Genomic DNA, 22,399 nt, shown 5'->3' on the forward strand with positions numbered 1-22,399 from the left:
CATATAATATAAGAAACCAGGCTCTACTTCCCTAAGTAGAGAGCAAAGTTGTCATTGGGTATTATGACTGTTATGCACAAGTCATGTCCACAGTGCTGGAGAGTGGACAAAACCTGTCTGCTCCTCCTCAGTCAGTGGGGAACCATGGGAAGAGGGGTGTCATGTGTTGCCTTGCACTTTTAAAACAGTTTAACAGTCATGGAGAGAAACCTAAACATGAGAGAATCAAGATGCCTGCACATGTCAAAGCTGATTATTAATTACTGTTATCTTGAGACAAAAATAAAAGAATTATGTTGGAAAATATAAACTCATTCTGATTGATGTTTTCTCTTAGTTTTCAATATTTGAATTACTGTTTTCTGAAAAGAATCTATTACCTTGGGAGATTGGCACGGACAAGCCTGTCTCCTTGATCTTTTGCCCCTCTACTCCCTGCAAATTATCTTGCAGGGTTGTTGTAAGCTTTATGGTAGCACCAAAGACAGCACATCCTTTGTGTTTGAACCGAGATCTATCTCTTACCGGCCTGTGACCTTGGGTAAACTTTTTAAACTTCTCTGTGCTCCAGTTTCCTCATGGGAAAAAATGGGAGTTAAAATATGAGAGGATGCAATTAAAGATGTAAAATGGGGCTTGGCATATAGTAAGTATCCAAAAGATGGTGTGCCCACGGGTAGTTACTATTAAGTCACGATGCTCACAGACACTACAAAAAAGGAGGGTCAGCCCACCCAGGTTTTTATGGATGATTTCCTATTTGGTTCTAAAATTAACTTCAAACTTCATGAAACGGTGATAGATTAGGGCTCAGGAGAAAGGGGCAAAACTGCGTGGCCTAACGGGAAAACTAGGGGCATGAGCACCCGAATGATATGCATTTAAATCCTAGCCCTGTTTCCTTGTCCTAGGGGTTTAAGTCAATCTTTCCAGTCCCGTGTTCCTCATCGGTGAGTTGGGGGCAACAATGTCCCCCGCTGGGGCTGTCAGTGAGATGCCCGGAAGCCCAGGGCCTGGAAGCTGACCCTGGATTAGGACCGGGACTTGTCTCTGGGAATGCGGACCGGGGATGCGACGGGGGCTGGGGGAAGGGGGTGGAACTCGCGGGCAGCCCGGGGCGGTCCGGTCGCGCGCTGAGGCGGAGGCCGAGCGCTGCCTCGGCCTTTGTTGGCGGCGGGAGCTGCCTCCGCACACGCCGCGGAGGACCAAAGCCGGTTGAGGCGGCGGGGAGTGCGCCGAGCACCGGAGCCCGGGCGCGGGAAACCAGGCACCGCTCGGACCGTGCGGTGACGCCGAGTGGGAAAGACCTCACGAGAGTTATATAGGCCGAGCGACGGCGCCCCTAAGTGACAGCCGGGCGGGCCACTGGCGCGGCGGCGGGCGGCCAATGGCTGGCGGGGTCGCGGGCTGGGCGGGGCGGGGCGGAGCCGCGGCGGGAGGGCGGGGCGCGGCGGCGGCGGCGGCGGCCACAGCAGCTCTGCCTGCGGCCGCGGCGGGAGCGCCGGCGCCAGCGGCAGGTGAGCGGCTCTGGGCTGCGGAGGCGCGCGGCGGCGGCGGCGGCGGCGGCCACAGCAGCTCTGCCTGCGGCCGCGGCGGGAGCGCCGGCGCCAGCGGCAGGTGAGCGGCTCTGGGCTGCGGAGGCGCGCGGCGGCCTGGCGGCGGGAGCGCAGGGCGGCTGCGCGGAGGGAGCGGGCTGAGGGGCGGCGCCGGCGGCCCGGCTCTGCGGCGCCGCGATTGCGGGAGATCCACCTGCTGGTAACGGAGCCGCGGGCGCCGCGGCCCGGCCGGGAGCTGGTGCGCCGGGAGGTGCTCTCGCCTCTGGCGCGCGGGGCTGGCCGGGGGCGCTGCCTGGGCCTTGGGGGCGCGGCGCGGGCCGGGACGCCTTCCTCGCATCGCCCTGCATCGCGCGGTGCCGCGCGCCCTCCCGGCGGCCCGCCCAGCGCCCCGTGCGTTCCCGGCGCTCGCCGGGCTCCTCGACTTTGGGGGAAAGTAGAGCAAAGTGTGTGGGCTTCCCGAGGGTGGGGAGGGGAGGGAGGGGCGCCGCGGGGCCGGGGTCCGCTGCCCGCCGGACGCGGAGCCGCCCCGCGAGGCTCCAGGGCGCCGGGGCAGGGGCTGCTCCCGCTGAGGGGACCGGGCGTGCCGCCGGGGTGGCGGATTTGCCCTGAAGTGACGACCTGGTGGTCCGGGGTGAGGGAGCACCTCCCCCCCAGTGCCCCAGGCCTCAGCTCCCGGTCCGGACCGGGCCGAACGGGACCCCGAGGCTGGGGCCAGGTGACACCTGGAAGGCGAGCTCTGGTGGCTGGCCCCAGTGCCGCTCGCAGGACCCTGCTTCCCGGAGCCCTCGCGGGGCTCGCCTTCCGCACCGAGAGCCGCGGGCAGGGACCCTGTGCGTCCCCGAGGCTGCTGTGCCTTTTGCGGTCGGACGAGATCTTGATAAAAGGACGGCACAGCCTTTCGTTGGAAGAGAGAAGTCTAAATTTAGAATCAGATAATAGGTGTGGTTGATTTCTTTTGCTGAATGTTTAAAAAAAAATAGGGTGATTAACAGGTTAGTGTGAGAGAGGTTTCTTTAACCCGCAAGAGTAAATGTGAAAACGCACTGGACGACGAAATTATGTAAGCTGTATTAAAGAAAAAGATCGATCCCTGTATAAAGGGAAAACAACACGATTTTAACATAATTGTGGTGGTAAAGTTATCAAAGCTTACGTCATGATTTTCATTGATTGTGGATATCCGGATTGTGCCTTCTGTTCTTCAGGCACCTCTGTCTGTGGGATGCTGATTAAGGAATATGCCAAACGTTCAGCAAAGTGTTCTCCCAGCCATGGAGCATGCTAAATATTTCAGTGAACGCTTTAAAAGGTTTTGAATCCAGCAGTACAAGACTAACGACGTGAGATTGTTAAGTCTGTTAACCAAACAGATTTTTCATCATGAGGTCAGGAGTTGAAAGTTCCATTCATCTTTGGGAGGCTAGAGAAATGACACTGCCTCTGTGTGTGTGTGTGTGTGTGTGTGTGTGTGTGTGTGTGTGTGTGATTTAAAGATTCAAATGTGTTAAGTGAGAGTATTCAGGTGTTAGATTAAAATGTTTGCATATGTGGACACTGATAAAAATGTGGGTCACATGTGTCTGACAAGCCAGCCTGATACTGCCTGTAGTGATTTAAGAGCTTGTAGCTCATTAGTTTTGCTCTCATCTGGAGATTTCATTCACTTGTGCTGCGCAGTTAAACTTCATTAGTTTAGAAATCCTAATTAAAAATGTATGACTACATTCTTGCTGAGTGAAAGGCTCTCATATTTTTCTTGTGAAATTTCAGGTCTTATTAGTAAAATTCATTATAAGTATCTTCTTCAAACCTGAGTTTGCTAATTTCTTGAATCCAGTATTTAATTTTCCTTATGTTTTTCATGTATTATGGATAGCATAGCTATAGTCAATTTTAATTTCAGAGTTTGCCTTCACACATTTGTACTGAATTTTATGCAGATTTTTCCCCTACTTAATAAAACAGTATTTTGAAATATCCTTATTCGATGATTCTGTTTCTCTGCTTCTCCATTAGTGAGTGTTTACTCTAATGACCTGTATATTTTTTAGATCTCTTACTAGAAAAAAATCCTTTCTGAAGTAAAATTTGGCTAAGTGCATAGCAACAGAAAGTTGCAAGCATTTTTGTGTAATGTCATACCAGGATGAGAATTCCAAGTTATATAATTCACTCCATTATCACCTCTATTTTTATAATCAGAACTCATTGTTGGGTGCTTATTGATTTCAGACAATTAGATGCTCTATGGAATTTTAAATTATAGGATTTTTTTTTTTTTTGCCACAAAGATTTTGATTCTAAGCTGTTCAGTATTAAGTTATCTTGACTATAGAAAGGTCAACACATTTGGCTTAGCAGTGATAACTTTATGTGATAATGTCTTTGTGCTCAGGTAGTAAGAGGAACCAATGGAGTGGGGTTTAGTATTTTTAGAATGATATATGGAAATAAGAGCTGCTGTCCAAAGCCGGGAAACAGGCATGCTTTGTTGGGAGTTCTGGGGTGGGGAACTAGCCAAAAGCTGCAGGAAGTGAGAAATTTGTTAAAAGTTGTATGTTTAGACTTTGAAAATTACTGTGAATTTTGCAACTTTTACCATAATGAATCCATGTTTGTTCTAGAATATAAAACATTTTTGAGATTCACACTTACAGTTGGGTAAAATTAACATTTTGGGAAGATCGTCCAGTTTAAACTGAGACTTCCAGTATCCCTGGCTCTTCTCTTTATACTGCTGTACTACAGGTGGCTGAATTTGAGGGACAAAGTGTTTGAACTTTGGGATCATACAAATCTAGCTTTTCTCTTGATGTTGATTTCTTTGTGTGTAAAATAGTGTTAATGATGCCCATCTTGTAGGATTTTGTAAAGGTTTAGACCACATAATTGACCCAGCACATAGGAGACATTCAGTGAGTTGTGGTTCTATTTGTCATTATTAGGTGTACCTGTGACCTTTCTTTACTAGTGGAGATTTGTAGTGGTATTCAGTGATGAGAAGTAGCTGAGGTGGTAGTTCCTGAATTGCCTGCCATGGTCTTCCACTGAGAGAATTGCCCCTTGGGTTTGTTAGGCATTTTGGGGATGCATTAATTCATTCCACTAGAGTATCATTTAGTATATTGCCAAGAGCATCTTTGTGGTCCCCTCGAGGCAACCAGGAGTCCATGCACATCTCAGATTGCCTGACACACCCCTGGGGAATGGGACCGTTTATATGTACAGACGACTGAAGGAGTGGCTGTTTGCTTCTATATTTTAATATAGTTAACATTTATTGGGAGCCTATTATGTGCTGGGCACTATACTTAAGTACTTGTAAGGACCTCATTTCTTTTCATTTTCTCAGCAGTTTTGTTAGATTGGTGGTGATCTCCCAAATTTCCTGACTTAAAACAATGTGAAGTGATAGGCCCTGGCTGATAGGGTAGGGGCTGGATTGCTGCGTTTTCTAAATGCTAATTATTCTGAATTTACCCCCTAGGAATTGGGTTAGTCACTGGGAAGACTGAGGTTATTTTGCGATGATGATGAACAGTAATAATAACTGTAGGCTTTTTACTATTTATGACAATATGTGAAAGATAATATGTGAAAGACAAGTGCTTTTCTCATTTTATAGGTGAACCTTGGAGTAAGTAATGTCAGACCTGGATCTAGGACCCAGGTCTTTTGACTCTTCTATATTGTTTGTCAGTTTTCACAAATATACGTGTGTGTGTGTGTGCGCGTGTGTGTGTGTGTGTTTCTAAATATTTCTTGTTACTGTGCCATAGGAAAACTGGGGAGAGTCAAGATTGTTTGTTACTCAGGAGCCATTGTATGATCACTAGAGTCTCCTAAGCCCTGTAACTTCTTCATGTAAATAAGTAACCGGAAGTTTCTTTTCACAGACATAACCAAACCAGTGAAGAAGGAATATCATTTGAAACTTTTTCCTTGGAGGGGAAAGACCATAATTCTGGTATATGAAATGTGTAGTTGGGAGGTAGGACAGCTTAGCCCTGCCAAAAATCCATTCAGAGTGGGGTAATCAGTGAAGAAACCTGTGCTCTGCATTATTGAACAAGTTTTCTTTCTCTTCTCCCACTGATAGGGAGAAAACAGCCCAAGACAGGAGCACATGAAGACGGCGAAGACAATCCTGAGTAGCAATTGTGAATGGTATTCTTGCTAGACACCTTCTGCCTGAGCATCTGAAATGAACCTCTTGCATTGATTGTTTTGATTGGCCTGGAGCCAGGAGTACTGGATTCAGTTGACTTCAGGCTAAAAAGAAAACAGTCTTGGTTGTCATCACAAACATACGAACCAGTGTGATGGTGAAATGAGATGAGGCTCCGAAATGGAACTGTAGCCACTGCTTTAGCATTTATCACGTCGTTCCTCACTTTATCTTGGTATACTACATGGCAAAATGGGAAAGGTAGGGAAAATGTCTGCGGATATGTGCGTGAAATGTGGGGGCTTTTTGCTTTGTAAACGGTGCGCTGATGCTCAAGTTAAATATCCTAGCAACCTGCATTTGCTTGCTCTCTGCTGGCAGTTTCTTTTGACACAGAAATGCAATGTATTCTTGGACAGAGGAGACAGAATTTCTAATTCCAAAGGGGTTTGTTTTGTTTTCAATGTCTTATAATTGCACTTGGAGAAACAGATACTGATCAGTGGTTTACATTACACATGACAGCCAAGTTGAATAACAAAGACTTTTGTTTGGGTATTTTGTTTTATTTTTTAGCTAATCATCATAAATGTTTAATAAGCTTTCTTGTACTGGCTGTTGTGTAGAACACTTAAAAGGACACAATCAGTGCCTTCGTGAAATTTACATGCCAATTATGCTAATGATTTGGTGCTGTGTAGTTAATGATTTAAACCACAGGCCTGGACGGATTGCTGCTTAGGCAAAAGCGTTTGAGAAGCCGGTGAGGAGACATGCTGATTGGAATATTAAAAGTTTTTTATTTAGACTATTGAACTGTGTTTTAAAGGAAAGTTATCTGTTCACTGCTAGGAATTGTTATATCGAGGAATAATGAATTTCTACCTTTTCTTTTTTGAAGAGAGAATATTTGGAGCAAATTCCTTTCATTTGCTCCTTTCCTCATATTAATCTAAGGCTGTTGATGGCAAGAAAGATGGAGGTGTTGGGATTTATTTTATTAGTCAAGTTATAATATCATCATCACCTGGGCTATTTGAAGATGCTATTGCTGACATCATTGTATTGTCTCATGAAGAAATTGAAAAGGTTGTTTCTTGACTCAGTTTTTTTGGTGTATGTTTGTTTCTGTACATAGATCTCTGTGTGTGCATATATACTTCTGTGGATCTATGTATAAGCAAGTATAATATTGTTTTCCCAGTGTTTGTCTTTCTCTTATTTGGGGAATGGACTCTTAGGGGGAAAACAAGAGAAATATTGCTGAAGGAAAGCTCTTTGTGTACAAATACAGACTTTTTAGATTTTAGTTTTTAATTGTACCAAATGAGAAGTATTAATCAGGAAGCATCTTGATTAATCAGATTATTAATCCTTGACATAAACAAAAGAAGTGACTGGCTGTGAAGGGTCTACCTCTGAATAAGAGAATTGACTGTAACAGTAGTAGGTGGGTTTTTTCTTATCAGGAAACTTATCATCAGTTCAGAGATAGTAATAGATAAGCTCAACCCTTCTCCCTGTGTCTCATGTAAGAGCTCTAAAGTTTTGGAATCTCCAGGCCATTTGTCTTGTTTCTTAGGTAGAGGCATTAGAGGCATTATTATTAGTTTCTTATTAGGCTGTCTTTAGCATCAAAATAATTCAAAGAATGTAAAGGATCTGTCTCTGTAGTATTAGACGCACAGTCTGTTTTCTTTGATCATGGCTCTTTGAACAGCTCTACATCATCTGTGCCTACTCTTCTGCTGTTGTTCTGCTCAGTGTTTTGTCCAGACTTTGAGGGATCAGCACAGGCCTCCTGTTATGGTTGGGTGAAATCCCCTGTGTTGATTTGCTGTCGTTTATGTAACCACTCTTCACTGTTGAGCCCTTGGATTCTTTCTAGATAGACAGCTTGGATTTTCCAGGGCAGGCCTGCTTTTAGATATTCAGTTCTACTATACACAAACCATGTGCTCTCATTTTTATTTTCAAAGTGAGATTTCAATAACCTTTGCCATTGCTGGACTAAGAGTTGTTATTTTTTATCATGGGCTTTTTACATGTACCTCACCTGTGCCTAGCACTGTATTATATGCTGTGAACATGAAAAGAAAAAAGAAATGACATGTCTTTGAACAGGGACTGGCAGGAAAGAGGCATGTAAACAAGTGTACCATCAGACAGAATTAGATAGAGGCAGTCACAGTGCCTGTCTTGTTCTAAACATTTGTATCTCATTTAATCCTCATAACAACCCTGTAAATATTTTCATGTCTTTTTTGTAGTTGGGAAAACCAAGGCAGAGTGGTTGAGGTACTTAATCAGAGTTATACATTAAGTGGTGGAGAAGTTTGAATTCAGGTAGATGATTTCAGAGCTTAGGCTCTGAGGTATTGGTCTACCACCTAGAAGAGCACAGAGGCTGCTAATTCTTCAGGTGTCTCACAGAGGAGGTAGAGTGTAAATGATGAATGTAAAGGGCATGCCAGGCAGAGGAGGGGTCAGTGGACATACCAGATGCAGGCAGCTGCAGGTACATATATATTAGTAAATATATTTAGTAAATATTTGTGCATACAACTACAAGTTCTGAAGGGGGGTAGACCAGTTATGCTTTGGAGTCATGAGACACTCACTATACCTGGCACATGGGATTCCTAGGCTGTCTTGAATTTAGTTGGTAATCATAGTACAGTTACTGTCCATCTTAATTCGCCACTTGGAAGAATAAGAACTGACCCATGAGATTGGCAGAGGTTGATGAGGATGTCAGGAATCCTGCTAAGGAAGCTGGGAAGGGTACCAGTTTTAGCAGGTTACATAGGATTTCTACTTAAAAATAAGGCAGAATTCTAATTTCGTGGGATGGCTAGTTTGGGAGGGTTATAGGTAGGCGTTGTGAGGGTAGGACAAGAATAATTACATGTCTCACTTGCTGGTGGTGGTAGGGATCCTAATGCACCTAACGTGCTTTGGTTGACCACAATCGAGAAACCAGGCAAAACCAATTAAGTAGTCATAGATCCCTGGACCAGGACTGGTATTATATCTGGTATATCTGACCAGTGCTTGGTGGTTAATGCACGTTTAGTAAATATTTGGTAAATGATTCATTCAGCAAAAATGTATTTAAGAAAAATCTCAACAGCTTTATTGAGACATAATTTACATATTATACATTATACTCATTTAAAGTGCAAAGTTCAGTGTTTTTTGGTATGCTAACAGATGTCTACATCCATGACCACAGTCAATTTTAGAGCATTTTCATCACCTCAAAAAAGAAATCCTGTCCCCTGTATCTGTCACTGCCCTGGTTCTCATCATCTTGTCTGCCTACCCTAGGCAACCACTAATCCTTCCATCTATGTAGATTTCCCTCTTCTGGACTTTGGTATAAATGAAATTGTATAGTGTGACTGGCTGCTTTCATGTGGCATAATGTTTTCAAGATTCACCCATCTTATGGCATGTATCAGCATCTCATTTCTTATGGATGAGCAGTGTTACCTTATATGGATACACACGGGTCTGTATGCCCATATGTGTCTGTATATATACTATCTATTTAGCTTTTTATCACCAAGACCCAATAACCCAAGAAAATAAACTTGGAAGAGGAAAAGATTTACTTTGGCTCATAGTTTCAGAGGTTCAGTCTGTGGTCACTTGGGCCTGTGGAGGTGTTACTATACATTATGGCAGGGGAGTGTGTGGCAGAGGTGGCCTGTTAACATTATGGTGGCCAGGAAGCAAAGGTTGTTGGGGTGGGGGAGTGTCCCAAAAGTTCATTTAAGGGCTGTGGTCTAATTGCCTTCACTAGACCCTACCTACTAAAGATTCCACCACCTCCCAGTTTGCTTTTTCTCCATCTTTATCTCTTTAGACCTTCAATATGTTGGATGATTTCCACCCATATTGGTGAGAGAGATCATCTTTTCTCAGCTTACCAATTCAAATATTAATCTCTTCTAGAAACACCCTCATAGACATATCCAGAAATGTCTTGCCAGCTATCTGGGCATCCCTTAGCCCAGTCAAGTTGACACATAAAATTGACCATCACATGGTCCTTTACTGAATTTTTTTTAACTTCTGTTATTGTACTTTGCAACTATAGAATTTCTATTTGGTTCTTTATTAAAATTTGTCTCTTTATTGGTATTCTGTATTCAATCCAATGTTGCCATGCCTTCCATAACTTCTTTTTTATTTTTTTAGTTGTAGTTGGACACAGTACCTTTATTCCATTTGTTTATTTTTATGTGGTGCTGAGGATCGAACCCAGGGCCCCGTGCATGCTAGGCGAGCGCTCTATAGCTGAGCCACAATCCCAGCCCTTCCTTAACTTCTTTAAGCTTTCCTTGAGTTCTGGAACATACTCTGAAGTCTGCCATCTAGTTGTACTCATAGGTGGTTTCTGTTGCCTCCTTTTATCTGATGAATGAGTTATATTTTGCTGTTTCTTTGCACATCCTGTTTTATTGGCTAATGAATATTTTAGAAAAATACATTTTAGCAACTCTGGATACTGGAATTCTTCTACCCTTGGGCCTTGTTATTTGCTGACTTGTTTAGTGACTGTTGCATTATTTCATAGAAGTCTGCACCCTCCAGGGGGCATTCACAATGCTGTACAACCACTACCTTTGTCTAGTTCCTGCATGTTTTGGGCAATTGATTACTTTATGATGCTATAATGTGCTCCAGGTTTGTCTGGTAATTTCTCTATTCCAGCCTGGATGCAATCATTTCTCCAAGCAGCCTCTACTCCCTTTGTCCCATCCTACTGTGCTATCACCACCTCCAGTCCCTCTCTGTGGACAACAAGGAAGCGTATGTATGTATACACAAGTCTCTGTTCCTGTCCATCTGTATTTTTTTTTAAAAGCCTAAGCACATGTTCTTAGCAGTCGCTCAGTTTTTAAGGTAATACTATACTGTTTGCACTAGCCTCGTCTTTTCCCTGTCACACCAGTCTCTTGACATCACAAAACACCATCTTCCTATCCCAATATCATTACTAATGCCCAATACATACATAAAGTGGTTTCAGAATTGCTAACCATAACCCAAGTGAAAAGTAAATTTACCAGGGTACTGTTTTTGTACATAGTTATTTTTATATTTTGTCTTGTAAAACATAGTTGACTGCTGTTTTCTAAAGTTACTTGGCCTGCTTTTTATCTTAGTCACTTCCTCTTCTCTGTGCTTATGTTTTTCATTTATAATGCATGCACTTAAGCCCATCTATTATTCTTTGTATTATTTTGGGTTTCCCTAATACCTTGTTTTATTGAATTTATTTACATTTTGAATATGTAAAACATCATCTTCATTGAGTCAGAACTTGTGTGTGGGGGGAGCATACTGAGAGGTATTCCATTTCCATTCTTCCCTTTACCAAGTTTCTGTCTTTCCCTTTCAATATTACAGTGTACTGGTTTATCCTTCCTGGATTTCTTGTTGCACAAATTGAGCAGATACCTTTGCATTTCCTCATGTTGTCTTCCTTCTCATTTGAACAGTGGCATGTGGTAGGTGCTTTTATCCATTGCAGTTTTCACTTAGTATTATATCCTAGAAATCACTCCATATTCATTCATCAATACCTTTTTTTTTAACAGTTGCATAATACTCCATGGTGTAGATGCATTGTAATTTATTCAACCACTCATCTGTTCAGGGCCACTTTGGTTTTTATTCATAGTCCTTACATGTGCTTTAGTGCTTATTTATTTATTTTTAATGCTTATTCTAAGCATTGTGCTGGGCCTTGAATAATGGAAATCTAGTTTACTTTTTTTTTTTTAATCTTTTAATGGTCACCTTAATTTCCATGGGAAATCAAGAATTTAATTTTGGAAAAAAACTGTAGTTGCCCTTTATGTTGTAAACATGAAAGTCTGGGGATAGAGTTGATTTGACTAACATTTAGACTTAAATTTATTCAGGAAAAGTAAGAGTCATATCTTTTTTGCTAAAGTACATTTTGCTTGCCTGTGAAAGTTAATTTTCAGTTTTTGAAACCAAAGGATAAAAGTTAGGTCAATTTTTAAAAAGCTCTATTCTTTACTTTCCCAACAGGAAGCTAGAAAGTGGCAGCAAATTATAGTCAGTGTTCATTACTTTTAAAGTTTATTTTTCCAGATTAAAAATAGTGAATGGGGGGCGGGGGTATGGCTTGTGGTAGAGTGCTTGCCTAAAGTGTGTGAGGCACTGGGTTTGGTCTACAGCACCATGTAAAAACTAATAAATAAAATAAAGGTATTGTGTCCTTCTACAACCAGAAAAGATTTAAAAAGGTAGTAAATGGTCACATGCCAGGTTTTTTTTCCCCCTCTGCAGTTGCGATGGTACCTTAGAACTTTCTAGCCCAGAGGGTGGGAAGTAGGCATGCAAATCCATTTTCTTTTCAACACATATAGACATTTAGTGTCTTCAGGACAGTTTCAGTAAATGTTTTAGTTGCATTAAAGAAAAGTGCACAAACCCAAGTGTGCATCTCCTTATAACGAGCTGCGGTGGGCACTTTGGTACACAGTTCTTTGGACGTTTTCCCTAGAAGTCTCTGAGGCAGCAACTTCTTTTTTTAGAAAAGGGTCTTTCTCATGGGGCTTCTATGCAGAAACCAATATTAGGCTTTATTTCTTCATTGCAGTTTGTAGTTAGCCTTCCTGCCTTCCTTCTCTCCAACATTCATAAAATGCTGTGTGCCTTGCCCTGAGTGGGGGGAAGGCCAAGAAGACAAAGACAGAAAACCCACCCTGTGAAGGAGGCCACTGTGCAAGAGCAGACAGGTGACATGAATATTCAGTGCTGTTGATGTCGTTCCAAGGCAGGGGCAGAGGGCTGTCTCTTAGGTAAAGACTGTTCTGATGAGGGGTTCTGTAAAGGTTTCTCATGAGAAGTGACATTTGAGTTGTTCTAAAGGCGATTAGGAATTAGAGGGAGAAAGGAATCTCTTGCTTAGGAGTTCACCTGGGAATACCTTGTAATAATAGAGAAGGTAGATGTTGGGTTGAACCAAAGTTTATGAAGGTGACAGCATATTGAAAAGTGGAAGAGTTTTGCCTGGTGAACTGGAGGTGTGTGACCTGATGGACCACAGAGTTTTGGCCTGGTGGTCCAGAGGCCAAAGTTCACAAAAACAGCGGGGAAGACCAGGCGAGTTAGGAGGGAACAGGGACTGGAAGCTTCTAATTCAGAGAGGATAGGAACTGGAAACTTCTCTCAGTTCCAGGAACTGTTTATTAATTGGTTGCAATAAAGGCAACGAGACCTTAAGGGCTCTGGACGAGTTTGTGGTGGAGAGTGTCTCATCATCTTATTTTTTTTAAAATATATTTTTAGTTGTAGTTGGACACAATATCTCTATTGTACTTTTAAATTTTTATGTGGTGCTGAGGATTGAACCCAGGGCTTCACACGTGCTAGGTGAGCGCTCTACCGCTGAGCTATAACCCCAGCCCCTCATCATCTTATTTATCTTAAATTTTTACTTCCTGTAAAAAAAATTCTCTCTTTAGACTGGGTACATTATTTTTTTTTTTGATTGATAACAATACACCACTTATACATGTACATGCACATGTCTTTTCTCTTTTATAGTTTAATTAAAGGTAAAATGTATTCTTTTGAACTTCAATCCTTTAGTCAGTAGACAAAACAAGTACAAATACTGCAAAACTTGTTACCATACTTATATTTTAACTCTTTCGAAACCGTTAGTACCATGAACTTCATTCCTCATTTATGATTTTTTCTATGATTATGGTAATAATTACTTAATACCTTTTTGGGAATTTTGAAAATCATAACAAGCTGGGAAAAAAGGGCGGGGTGGTCTTCTGAGAACTATGCCAGTCAGGATCAGGGATGGTTGGGAGGACTGAGTGGGGAGGGGGACCTGGTTGCTTCTCATCTGAGTCTCTTGTCTGGCTGGGTCCTGTATAGTTTGGTTCTTAAATGTCCTTCAGGGCCTGTGTGGTAAAAGCTTAGTCCCCAGCTGGCATTGTTGGGAGGTGGTGGAACCTTCAAGTGGTGAGATGGACTAGGAGGTCTTTGGGTCATTGGGGGTGAGCTGCAGAGGGAACTGTGGGACCCTGGCCCTTCTTTCTTGCCTGCATGAGGTGGGCAGATTTGCTGTACCACCTGCTCCTGCCATAATATGGCAGCCATTCATGGATCAAAACCTAAAACTGCACCAAAGTAAACCCTTCTTCTGTGTAAGCTGATTATTTCTGGTACTTGTAATGGACCTCTGACTAACACATTCTTTGTTCACAATTGAACATGTGTGTTACAAGGCCTTAGAGTTCTTGTTAGACAGATTTGTTGCTTCCATGTGGTGTTTTCCCTTCAGGAATTAGGATTCCTTACTGTCCTAGGCCTTTCTTTGCCATGGTAGAGTGTTGCAAGCTCAAGCATTCCTTGTTAGAGTCTTCTGACTCGAACTTCACCTAGAATTTTCTTGGTCTGAGATAAGGGAGCTGGTCTGGAAGCTTGATCATTTTAGGACAGATAATTGAATGTTCTTTTTTTTTTTTTTTTTTTTTAAAGAGAGTGAGAGAGAGAGAGAATTTTTAATATTTATTTTTTAGTTCTCGGCGGACACAACATCTTTGTTTGTATGTGGTGCTGAGGATCGAACCCGGGCCGCACGCATGCCAGGCGAGCGCGCTACCGCTTGAGCCACATCCCCAGCCCCTCTTTTTTTTTTTTTTTTAACTTATATTCTCCCCCTATTTTTGTTAGGCTTCTTACTTCATCCCAAACCGAGGGCTTGCTCAAAATTTCCCTTTCCCTCCCATTTTTTGGTATATGCAGACGGATACAAGTTTCTCTCTGTGTTTTAAGCACATATGCTTATTGGAGAATAGAAATACTCAAGTATATTGATGTATTCTTATTCAGATTAACAACAAAGCCCCATAGTCTTTGCCTTTTATTTGTATTTCAAAGTTTTTTGATATTTAAATGTTTTGGCACCGTTTACAAAATGAATTTGTCCTAGAAACAAAGTTGTTTTCTTTTTGTGTCCACACTGTCACCCTGCGGCTGTGAGGGTCCTCTTAGCTGCCTTCTTGGTGTGTTTAACATTCACTCACGCTCTCCAAAGCATCTGTGCTTTCTTGTATTGTACTGTTTCTGTGCTTCAGACCCATCCTTCTATTTTCCTACCAGGAAATGTGGGATTAGTCACCCCTTAAGAGTCCTAGTTTCTGCCTGTAAGAATTATATTAGAGACCCAAGCTGGGTGCTCTTGAGACTTAGATGGAAACAGTGTTGCTGTAGAAAATGTCATTGGTTGGCTGTTAGGGGAACCATCATGTTGCGTTGGGGATGAGGTTTCATTGATCTGTAGGACTTAGCTCTGTGTGATGGAGCCCAGCTCATTCAAGGAGTTAATTCCAGTAGGACTGGAACTCTGGAGGCAAGCTAGCAGCTGGAACTTGTTACTGAGAGGAGAAAGCTGTGTGGGATTGGAAAGGCGTCTGCCAGCTGGTTCATCTCACATGGCAGCAGCCAGCCAGCCAGCCGGTACTCACCTTGTTCATCCTGGCAAGCTCCTGTGTGGAGAGCCGCTATCTCCAAGCACCCCTCATCTTTTCTTCCCCTGACATTTTGTGTGAGTTATGGAGAAAGGAAGTAAATGTTCCTGAACTGGGGCAGTCCTAGACTGGACACCCCGTGTGTACTGCTGGTCGGCCCTTCTGTGTGTGCTTTCAGTGAGTCAGCCAAGTTAAGCTTAAGAACATGACCTTCAGGGTTTGTGGAATAAAGAGTCCCCCTCATAGTTGGCATTTATCTCCCAAATCTTTTATCTGTTTCATTTCCCTCCCTTTTACTTTTAGTAAAGTTGTGCTTGTTTGCAAACAATTTTGCAGAGAAATGTAGGACCCACCTGATGCTGCCGCTGCCTTTTCAGGGAAATGAACCTGCAGTTTCAAAACTGAAGCTAAGCACCCTGCTGGGTGGGAATGGTGGGGGATATCATTTGATGACCACCTTTCTGTCCTGGTCACCTTCAGTCCTCTTAGCAGCTCTGGGGCGTAGGCATTAGTCTCCCAATTGCTGTGAAGACGGTCAGGCAGTTGGCCTACCACTGAAGCACTTGACCTGGTGCTTGGAGAGTGCTAGAAACCTGGTCTGAACCAGGCGCTGTTCACTCCATGGCTCATTCTTCCGCATCAGCTCACAGAGGCTGGCATGAACTCCAGTACAGCAGAGCTGGGCTTCCAAATGTGTCTCCTTAGAGAAGCTTCTGGAAACCTCCCATTGTCTGCCACCTAATGGGATTTCTTTCTATGCTTTGGTCAAAACTACTTTATTCATATTTAGTCATAGCACGCTCCTCCCCCCAGCCAGTTTTTATAAAGAAAAAGTAATCAATTTATGTTGCTGTTTATTAAAGGCTACTCAAGTTGTGTGAAATATCAGTGTTCCCTTTAAATTGAAGAGTTTATGTTGTTAGTTGCTGGTATTTTTGGAAAAGTTATGTTAACTTGAGTGATGAAGGGGGATTTTTGTTTCATTACTAAACACAACCATTAAACTGTCTTTAGCAAAATATATGCCAAATTTTAGGAGGAATGTAACCTTTTTTCCCTTCCAGTGATACACAGGAATCTGGGTTTTAGGGGTTTTTTTTTTTGGTGGGGGGACTACCCAGGATTGATCCAGGAGTGCTTGTCCACTGAGCCACATCCTTAGGCCTTTTTATATTTTAAGACAGGGCCTTGCTAAGTTGCTGCAGCTGGCTTTGAACTTGCACTCCTCCTGCCTTAGCCTCCCAAGCCACTGGGATTACAGGTGTGTGCCTATTATTTTGGTGCATAAACAATAAACCTGAATCTTGTGGATTTTGAATAAAATAAAGCACATTGACTGCATCAAATTTAGAAAACCTCACTAACCTTACATTTATTTTTATCTTGGGCTTGAAAAGGAGCCTGTTGTCAGCCGCACACTCTGCAGTAACCTCAGCACTGAGCGACTCTCAGGGGAGGGAGCTGTGGACTTGATTGATGTTTGGGTCTGTTACAGAGTGGATGAAAATAAATGTGACAGCGCAGCACCATTAGAAGTAGTTAGAGGAGTGTCTTTTCAGCTCCTTAGTTCAGTTATTGACAGTTGTTTGTTTTTTTGTTAAGTTTTCTGAGTTCTTTATCTATCCTGGAGATTAGTTCTCTATCTGATGTGTGTGTGTGTCAAAAATTTGCTCCCAAAATGTAGGCTCTCTCTTCACCTCATTGATTGCTTCGTTTGCTGAGAAAAAACTTTTTAGTTGAGTTCATCCCATTTATTAATTCTTAATTTTATTTCTTGCGCTTTAAGAGTCTTGTTAAGGAAGTTGGGGCCTAATCTGATATGATGAAGATTTGGGTCTACTCTTTTCTCTGTTAGGCACAGAGTCTCTGGTCTAATTTCTAGGTCCTTGATCCAACTTTGATTTGAGTTTTGTCCATGGTGAGAGATAGGGTTTAGTTTCATTTTGCTGCATATGGATTTCTAGTTCTCCCAGCACCATTTGTTGAAGAGGCTATCTTTTCTCCAAAGTTTTTGGCACCTTTGTCTAGAATGAGATAACTCCATTTATGTGGGCCTGTCTCCGTGTCTTCTATTCTGGACCATTGGTCTACATGTCTATTTTGGTGCCAATGCCATGCCATTTTTGTTTCTATAGTTTTGTATTATAGTTTAAGGTCTGGTATTTTGATGCTTCCTGCTTCACTCTTCTTGCTAAGAATTGCTTTGGCTATTCTGGGTCTCTTATTTTTCCAAATGAATTTCATGATTGCTTTTTCTATTTTTATAAGGAATAATGATGGAATTTTAATTGGAATCACATTGAACTTATATAGTGCTTTGGGTAGTATGGCCATTTTGCCAGTATTAATTTTGCCTACCCAAGAGCATGGAAGGTCTTTCCATCTTCTAAGGTCTTATTCAGTTTCTTTCTCTGTGTTCTGTAGTTTACATTTTGTTGATTCCCAAGTATTTTATTTTTTATTTTTGAGGTGAATGGGGTAGATTTCTGGAGCTAAACAGACAGTTCTCAGAAGAAGATATACATTTGATCAACAAATATATGAAAAAATGCTCAACATTTAGTAAATAGAGAAATGCAAATCAGAACTACTCTGATTTCATCTCATACCAGTCAGAATGGTAGTCATCAAAAATACAACAAAGCCGGGCATGGTGGTGCACACTTGTAGTCCTAGAAGCTCAGGAGACTGAGATGGGAGGATCACAAGTTCATAGTCAGCCTCAGCAAAAGCAAGGTGCTAAGCAACTCATTGAGACCCTAACCCTAAATAAAATACAAAATAGGGCTGGGGATGTGGCTTAGTGGTTGAGTGCCCCTGAGTTCAATCCTAGTAAAAAAAAAAAAAAAATACAGACAACAATAAGTGTTGGTGAGGATGTGGGGGAAAAGACACACTCATAAATTGCTGGTGGGACTGCAAATTAGTGCAGACAATCTGGAAAGCAGTATGGAGATTTCTTAGAAAACCTGGAATGGAACCATGATTTGACCCAGCTATCCTACTCCTCAGTGTACAGCCAAAGGACTTAAAATCAGCATACTATAGTAATGCAGTCACATCAATGTTTATAGCAGCTCAATTCACAATAGCTAAACTGTGGAAGCAACCTAGATGCTCTTCAATAGATGAATGGTTAAAGAAGCTGTGGTATGTATATAAAATGGAATATTATTTAGCATTAAAAGAGAATAAAATTATGGCATTTGCAGTTAAATGGCTGGAGTTGGAGAATATCATGCTAAGTGAAGTAAGCCAATCCCAAAAAACCAAAGGCTGAATGTTCTCTCTGATAAGTGGATCCTGATCCATAATGAGGAAAGGGGCCATGGGAAAAATGGAGGAACTTTGATTGGGCAAAGGGGAGGGAGGGGTGAGGAGGGCCATGGGGGGGCAGGAAAAATGGTGGAATGAGATGGACATCATTACCCTAGGTAGATGTACTAGGTGCAACTAGGTACTGCGCATACAGTGCAATGCTACATCATGTACAACCAGAGAAATGAAAAGTTGTGCTGCAATTGTGTACAATGAATCAGAATGCATTCTGCTGTCTCATATACCTAATTAAAATAAATAAAATTAATGTACAAAAAAAGTAGAGGGCTGGGATTGTGGCTCAGTGGTAGAGTGCTTGCCTTGCATGCACTGGGCACTGGGTTTGATCTCAGCACCACATAAATAAATAAAAATAAAGGTATTGTGTCCATCTACAACTAAAAAATTAAAAATAAAAAAGTGGAGAATGCAGGTGTGCAGTGTGGAACTTCTGTTACTTTGAAACCATTTTCTGAGAGTCACACTGAGGATTAGGTGTGTCATGAAAGGTGGGGTATTTGGCCTTCTGGCAGTCAACTCACACTTTGAACTACATCCTGGAGAAGATCCAGGAGACTCCAGAGGTCGCACATGACCAGCCTTGTTTTGAAATAGTAGGATTTGGTTGCTTGTCCAAGGGCAAGGCAGGGCTGGTGTAGATGGTGTTCACTGGGATGAAATGTGTTGGGACCTTGTTTCTTTCGTAGCTTACTCTTTCATTTTAGAAAAGCCACTGTGGCTCTCTTGAGGCTTTTTAAAAATTAAAATTAAAGTTTCGTTGTTGATTGAAACCAGCCTTTGTGCATGTTAGGCAAGTGCTCTACTATTGAGCCATATCCATGGCTCTAAATTTTTTTTCTCTTATTTTACTGTGATGACCCTGGAGAAATTATAAAAACCAGGAAAAGTTCTGTAAAGCAAATATAGGAAAACAGGGCTCTTTTTTTTTTTTTTTTCCCCCTTCTCGATGAAAGAAGGTAGATCCTGCAAATTACAGAGCTTGACATTTGGGACAGATATTCACTGGGAACTTCGTGAGCATGAACATTTATAAAAAGAAGCCGTGATTATAAGCCGAGTCAAAACAGCGAGATTCTTAAGGGCAGAGACTATGCCCCCATCACACCTCACTTAAGAAAATTTAAGATTATTCAGAAGGTATAGTAAGTAAGATAGAAATACCTGTGGTTCCGTTACCCAGGTTTTTTCATATTTACTTCTAGAATTTCTTTTCATTTTTAATGAGCAAAGCACAGCAGATCTATTTAACATCCATCATCCAGTGTCCCTTTTGCTTTCCTTCCCTGGTGGAGGCGACCACATCGTACCTGTGTAGGATCCCACTCCATTTTATATGTTGCTTTATGGATATGACTATCTAGAAATCACATATGTGTATGTGTGTATATATGATTTTGTGTGTTTTAAACATTTTACACAAATAATTTTATACTATAGGTGTGCTATGCCCCAACCCCTGCTGGAATGGAATCCAGGGCCTCACACATCCTAGGCAAATGCATTCCATTTGAGCCACACCTCAGCCCCCTCCTTTTCAGCCCCCCTCACATTGTGGTTTTGGGGAGAGATGTACCCCCGAGGTCCTCATTCTGCTATTTTCTCCAACACCGTTTAATAACCACTTTTTATACCATTTTGTTCTTTAGTTGTAGAAGGAGTCTGGTTCAGATCCCACTAGACTGGGTACTGTGTAAAATTTTCATCCTTGTTTATTCAGAAGCTTGTCTTTTGTGGTTTAGGTCATGGCACAAAGGAGTAGACAAAGCTTTTTGTCTCTGTGTATATGGTAGATAACATTTAGGACCCATTATCAGTATTTCTGCATTATTTTTCTCATTCAAATCAATGTCCACATCATCTTCATCATTTTTAAGCTTGGTTCTTTGCATCTCATAATAGGAATTTTGTTTTTTCATTACGTTCAGGCTACTCTATGGTCAACGGATCTTTTTTTTCCCTCTACAGTTATAGTGATCATATAATTTTTTTCCCCAATCTAGGGCACTTGAGAGCAAAGGGCATGCTATTAACAATTAATGCTGCAGCAGCAGTTGTAAATTGGAACTGTCCTAAGCAGACATGTACATCGTCACCCTGTTGACTCGGTGAGCCATAGTGGTAGGGAGTGATTGGCCGAGTGTAGAGGGGACAGGAAACCTGGACTTTGCTGTGGAATTGGTTCAGTCATGCTGGGAAGTGGAGTGTGCCACGTTCTAGAACCATGATTCAGAGTCCTTGTGAGTCTCTGTACCTGTGGGATCCAGTCAGCAGTCACATGACATGGCTCCTGTTGCAATTAATGCTTTCAGCTGGGAGGGGACAGATGTTTCCTGAGGTGGTGGTGAGCACTTTGTGGAGGCAGTTATCTTTTAGTGTGCTGATAAGATGTGGCGGCTTCATAAACCCTCTTCTCAAGGGAAATAAGCCTCGCCTCTTCTGACCCGATTGGACCTAAGAGTCCAGGAGACTTGGTTGTTCCTCTCTGAAAACTAGGATGAAAGATAAAGTAGAAATGGGAGCTCCTCTTGTCCTCTTGTGACTTGCCTTAGGGGAACTTCCTTCCTATGTGTCAATTGTTCCTTTGGTATGGTCCCTAGAAGCTGATACGCTAAAATGGAGAGGAGTAATTGGACACTGACTATTGGTCAGAGAGTTTCAACTACTGCAATAATAGTTTAGGTCTGGAGGGAAATTTACTAATCCCAGTTGTGGGATATTAGTGGTTTATTGGCCCTGTGCTCTTTGATTTGTGAGGAGCTTTTCTTCGTGTTCCCTTTTCTCTTGAGCTCAGGTCATTTGTCTACTTATTAATATTTGTTGAGGTGCTGTTACACTGGAGTTGTGATGGTAAACGTGATAAAGGACATCCTTGCTGTCTTAGAGCTGTTTACAGCGGTCCTGGAGGGGTGGCTTACACGGTGATAGTCAGCAAGTAGATAGACATCTTTCAGGTTGAAATGGATAGCGACAATGAAGCTGCTTGATGAAGAGGGGGACAGGGACTGTGAAGATGCAGGTGCCATCAGACAGGGTCTTTGAGGAGAATAGGCCTCGCTGATGAGAAACCAGAGAAGCAGAGTGAGGAGGGAACTCAGCAGCTGAGGAGCAGGTATCCAAGCCCTGAGGCAGGAATGAGCATGGCATGTTGAACACGAAGGAAAGTGTGGACAACCCTGGTGTGAGATGCGCAGGGAGTTTATTGGGGAAGCTGGAACGGGGGCTACAGGTCGGAGCACTTTGGCCTTAGAACCCTGGATTCCACGATGGGAAGTCTTGGAAATTGTGTACCAGGAACGAGCTCTGAACCAATTTACTTTTTCAGAGTGATCTCTGCTACTAAGGAGGCAAAGTAGAAATAGGAATTTCCTTGAGAGGGTTTTTCTCTATTGTGTTAGCCAGGTTGATGTGGGCTAGGCCTCATGGACGGATCCCACCAGAGTCTTGGGGGTAGACCTGACTGCTTGTATTGTTGGATCGGAGAGGAGGTAGAGGGATCAAGGATGGTTCTTAGGTTTCGTCTGAGATGATGGCTGGTGGCACCATTTATTAAGACTGGGAAAGCTTGGAGAAGAACAGGTTTTAGAGGTGGCCATCTAGAGAAGAATTGAGATGTGAGTTTTGGTGTAAGTGGCATGTAGATGGAATCCAAAGCCTGGGGGTGGAGGCTTTGGCAGATCAAGTGGAGGGGAGGTAGTGAGGCAGGAAGAACGTTAGGAAACCCATGCTGAAGAAGTGATAGAGGCAAGTATTCTTTTTGGTATTTCGTGTTTCTAAATTATACTCATAAAGTGCTGTTG

The 22,399-nt window shown here is 42.5% G+C and overlaps 1 protein-coding gene across 1 annotated transcript in view; it reads left to right on the forward strand.

Moving 5' to 3' along the window:
• Window positions 1-1,975: 1,975 nt before the first annotated feature.
• LOC144251821 (alpha-1,3-mannosyl-glycoprotein 4-beta-N-acetylglucosaminyltransferase A-like) overlaps window positions 1,976-22,399 on the forward strand; it is a gene marked incomplete at its 3' end in the record, with an annotated part of 82,085 nt that continues 61,661 nt past the window's right edge. Inside the window, 3 exon segments of the mRNA XM_077794532.1 lie at window positions 1,976-1,999; window positions 5,453-5,523; window positions 5,656-5,985. Of these exon segments, the coding sequence (XP_077650658.1) occupies window positions 5,892-5,985 (94 nt within the window).

Source organism: Urocitellus parryii, unplaced genomic scaffold (assembly GCF_045843805.1).
Source record: "Urocitellus parryii isolate mUroPar1 unplaced genomic scaffold, mUroPar1.hap1 Scaffold_2324, whole genome shotgun sequence".
Classification (NCBI taxonomy): Eukaryota; Metazoa; Chordata; class Mammalia; order Rodentia; family Sciuridae; genus Urocitellus; species Urocitellus parryii.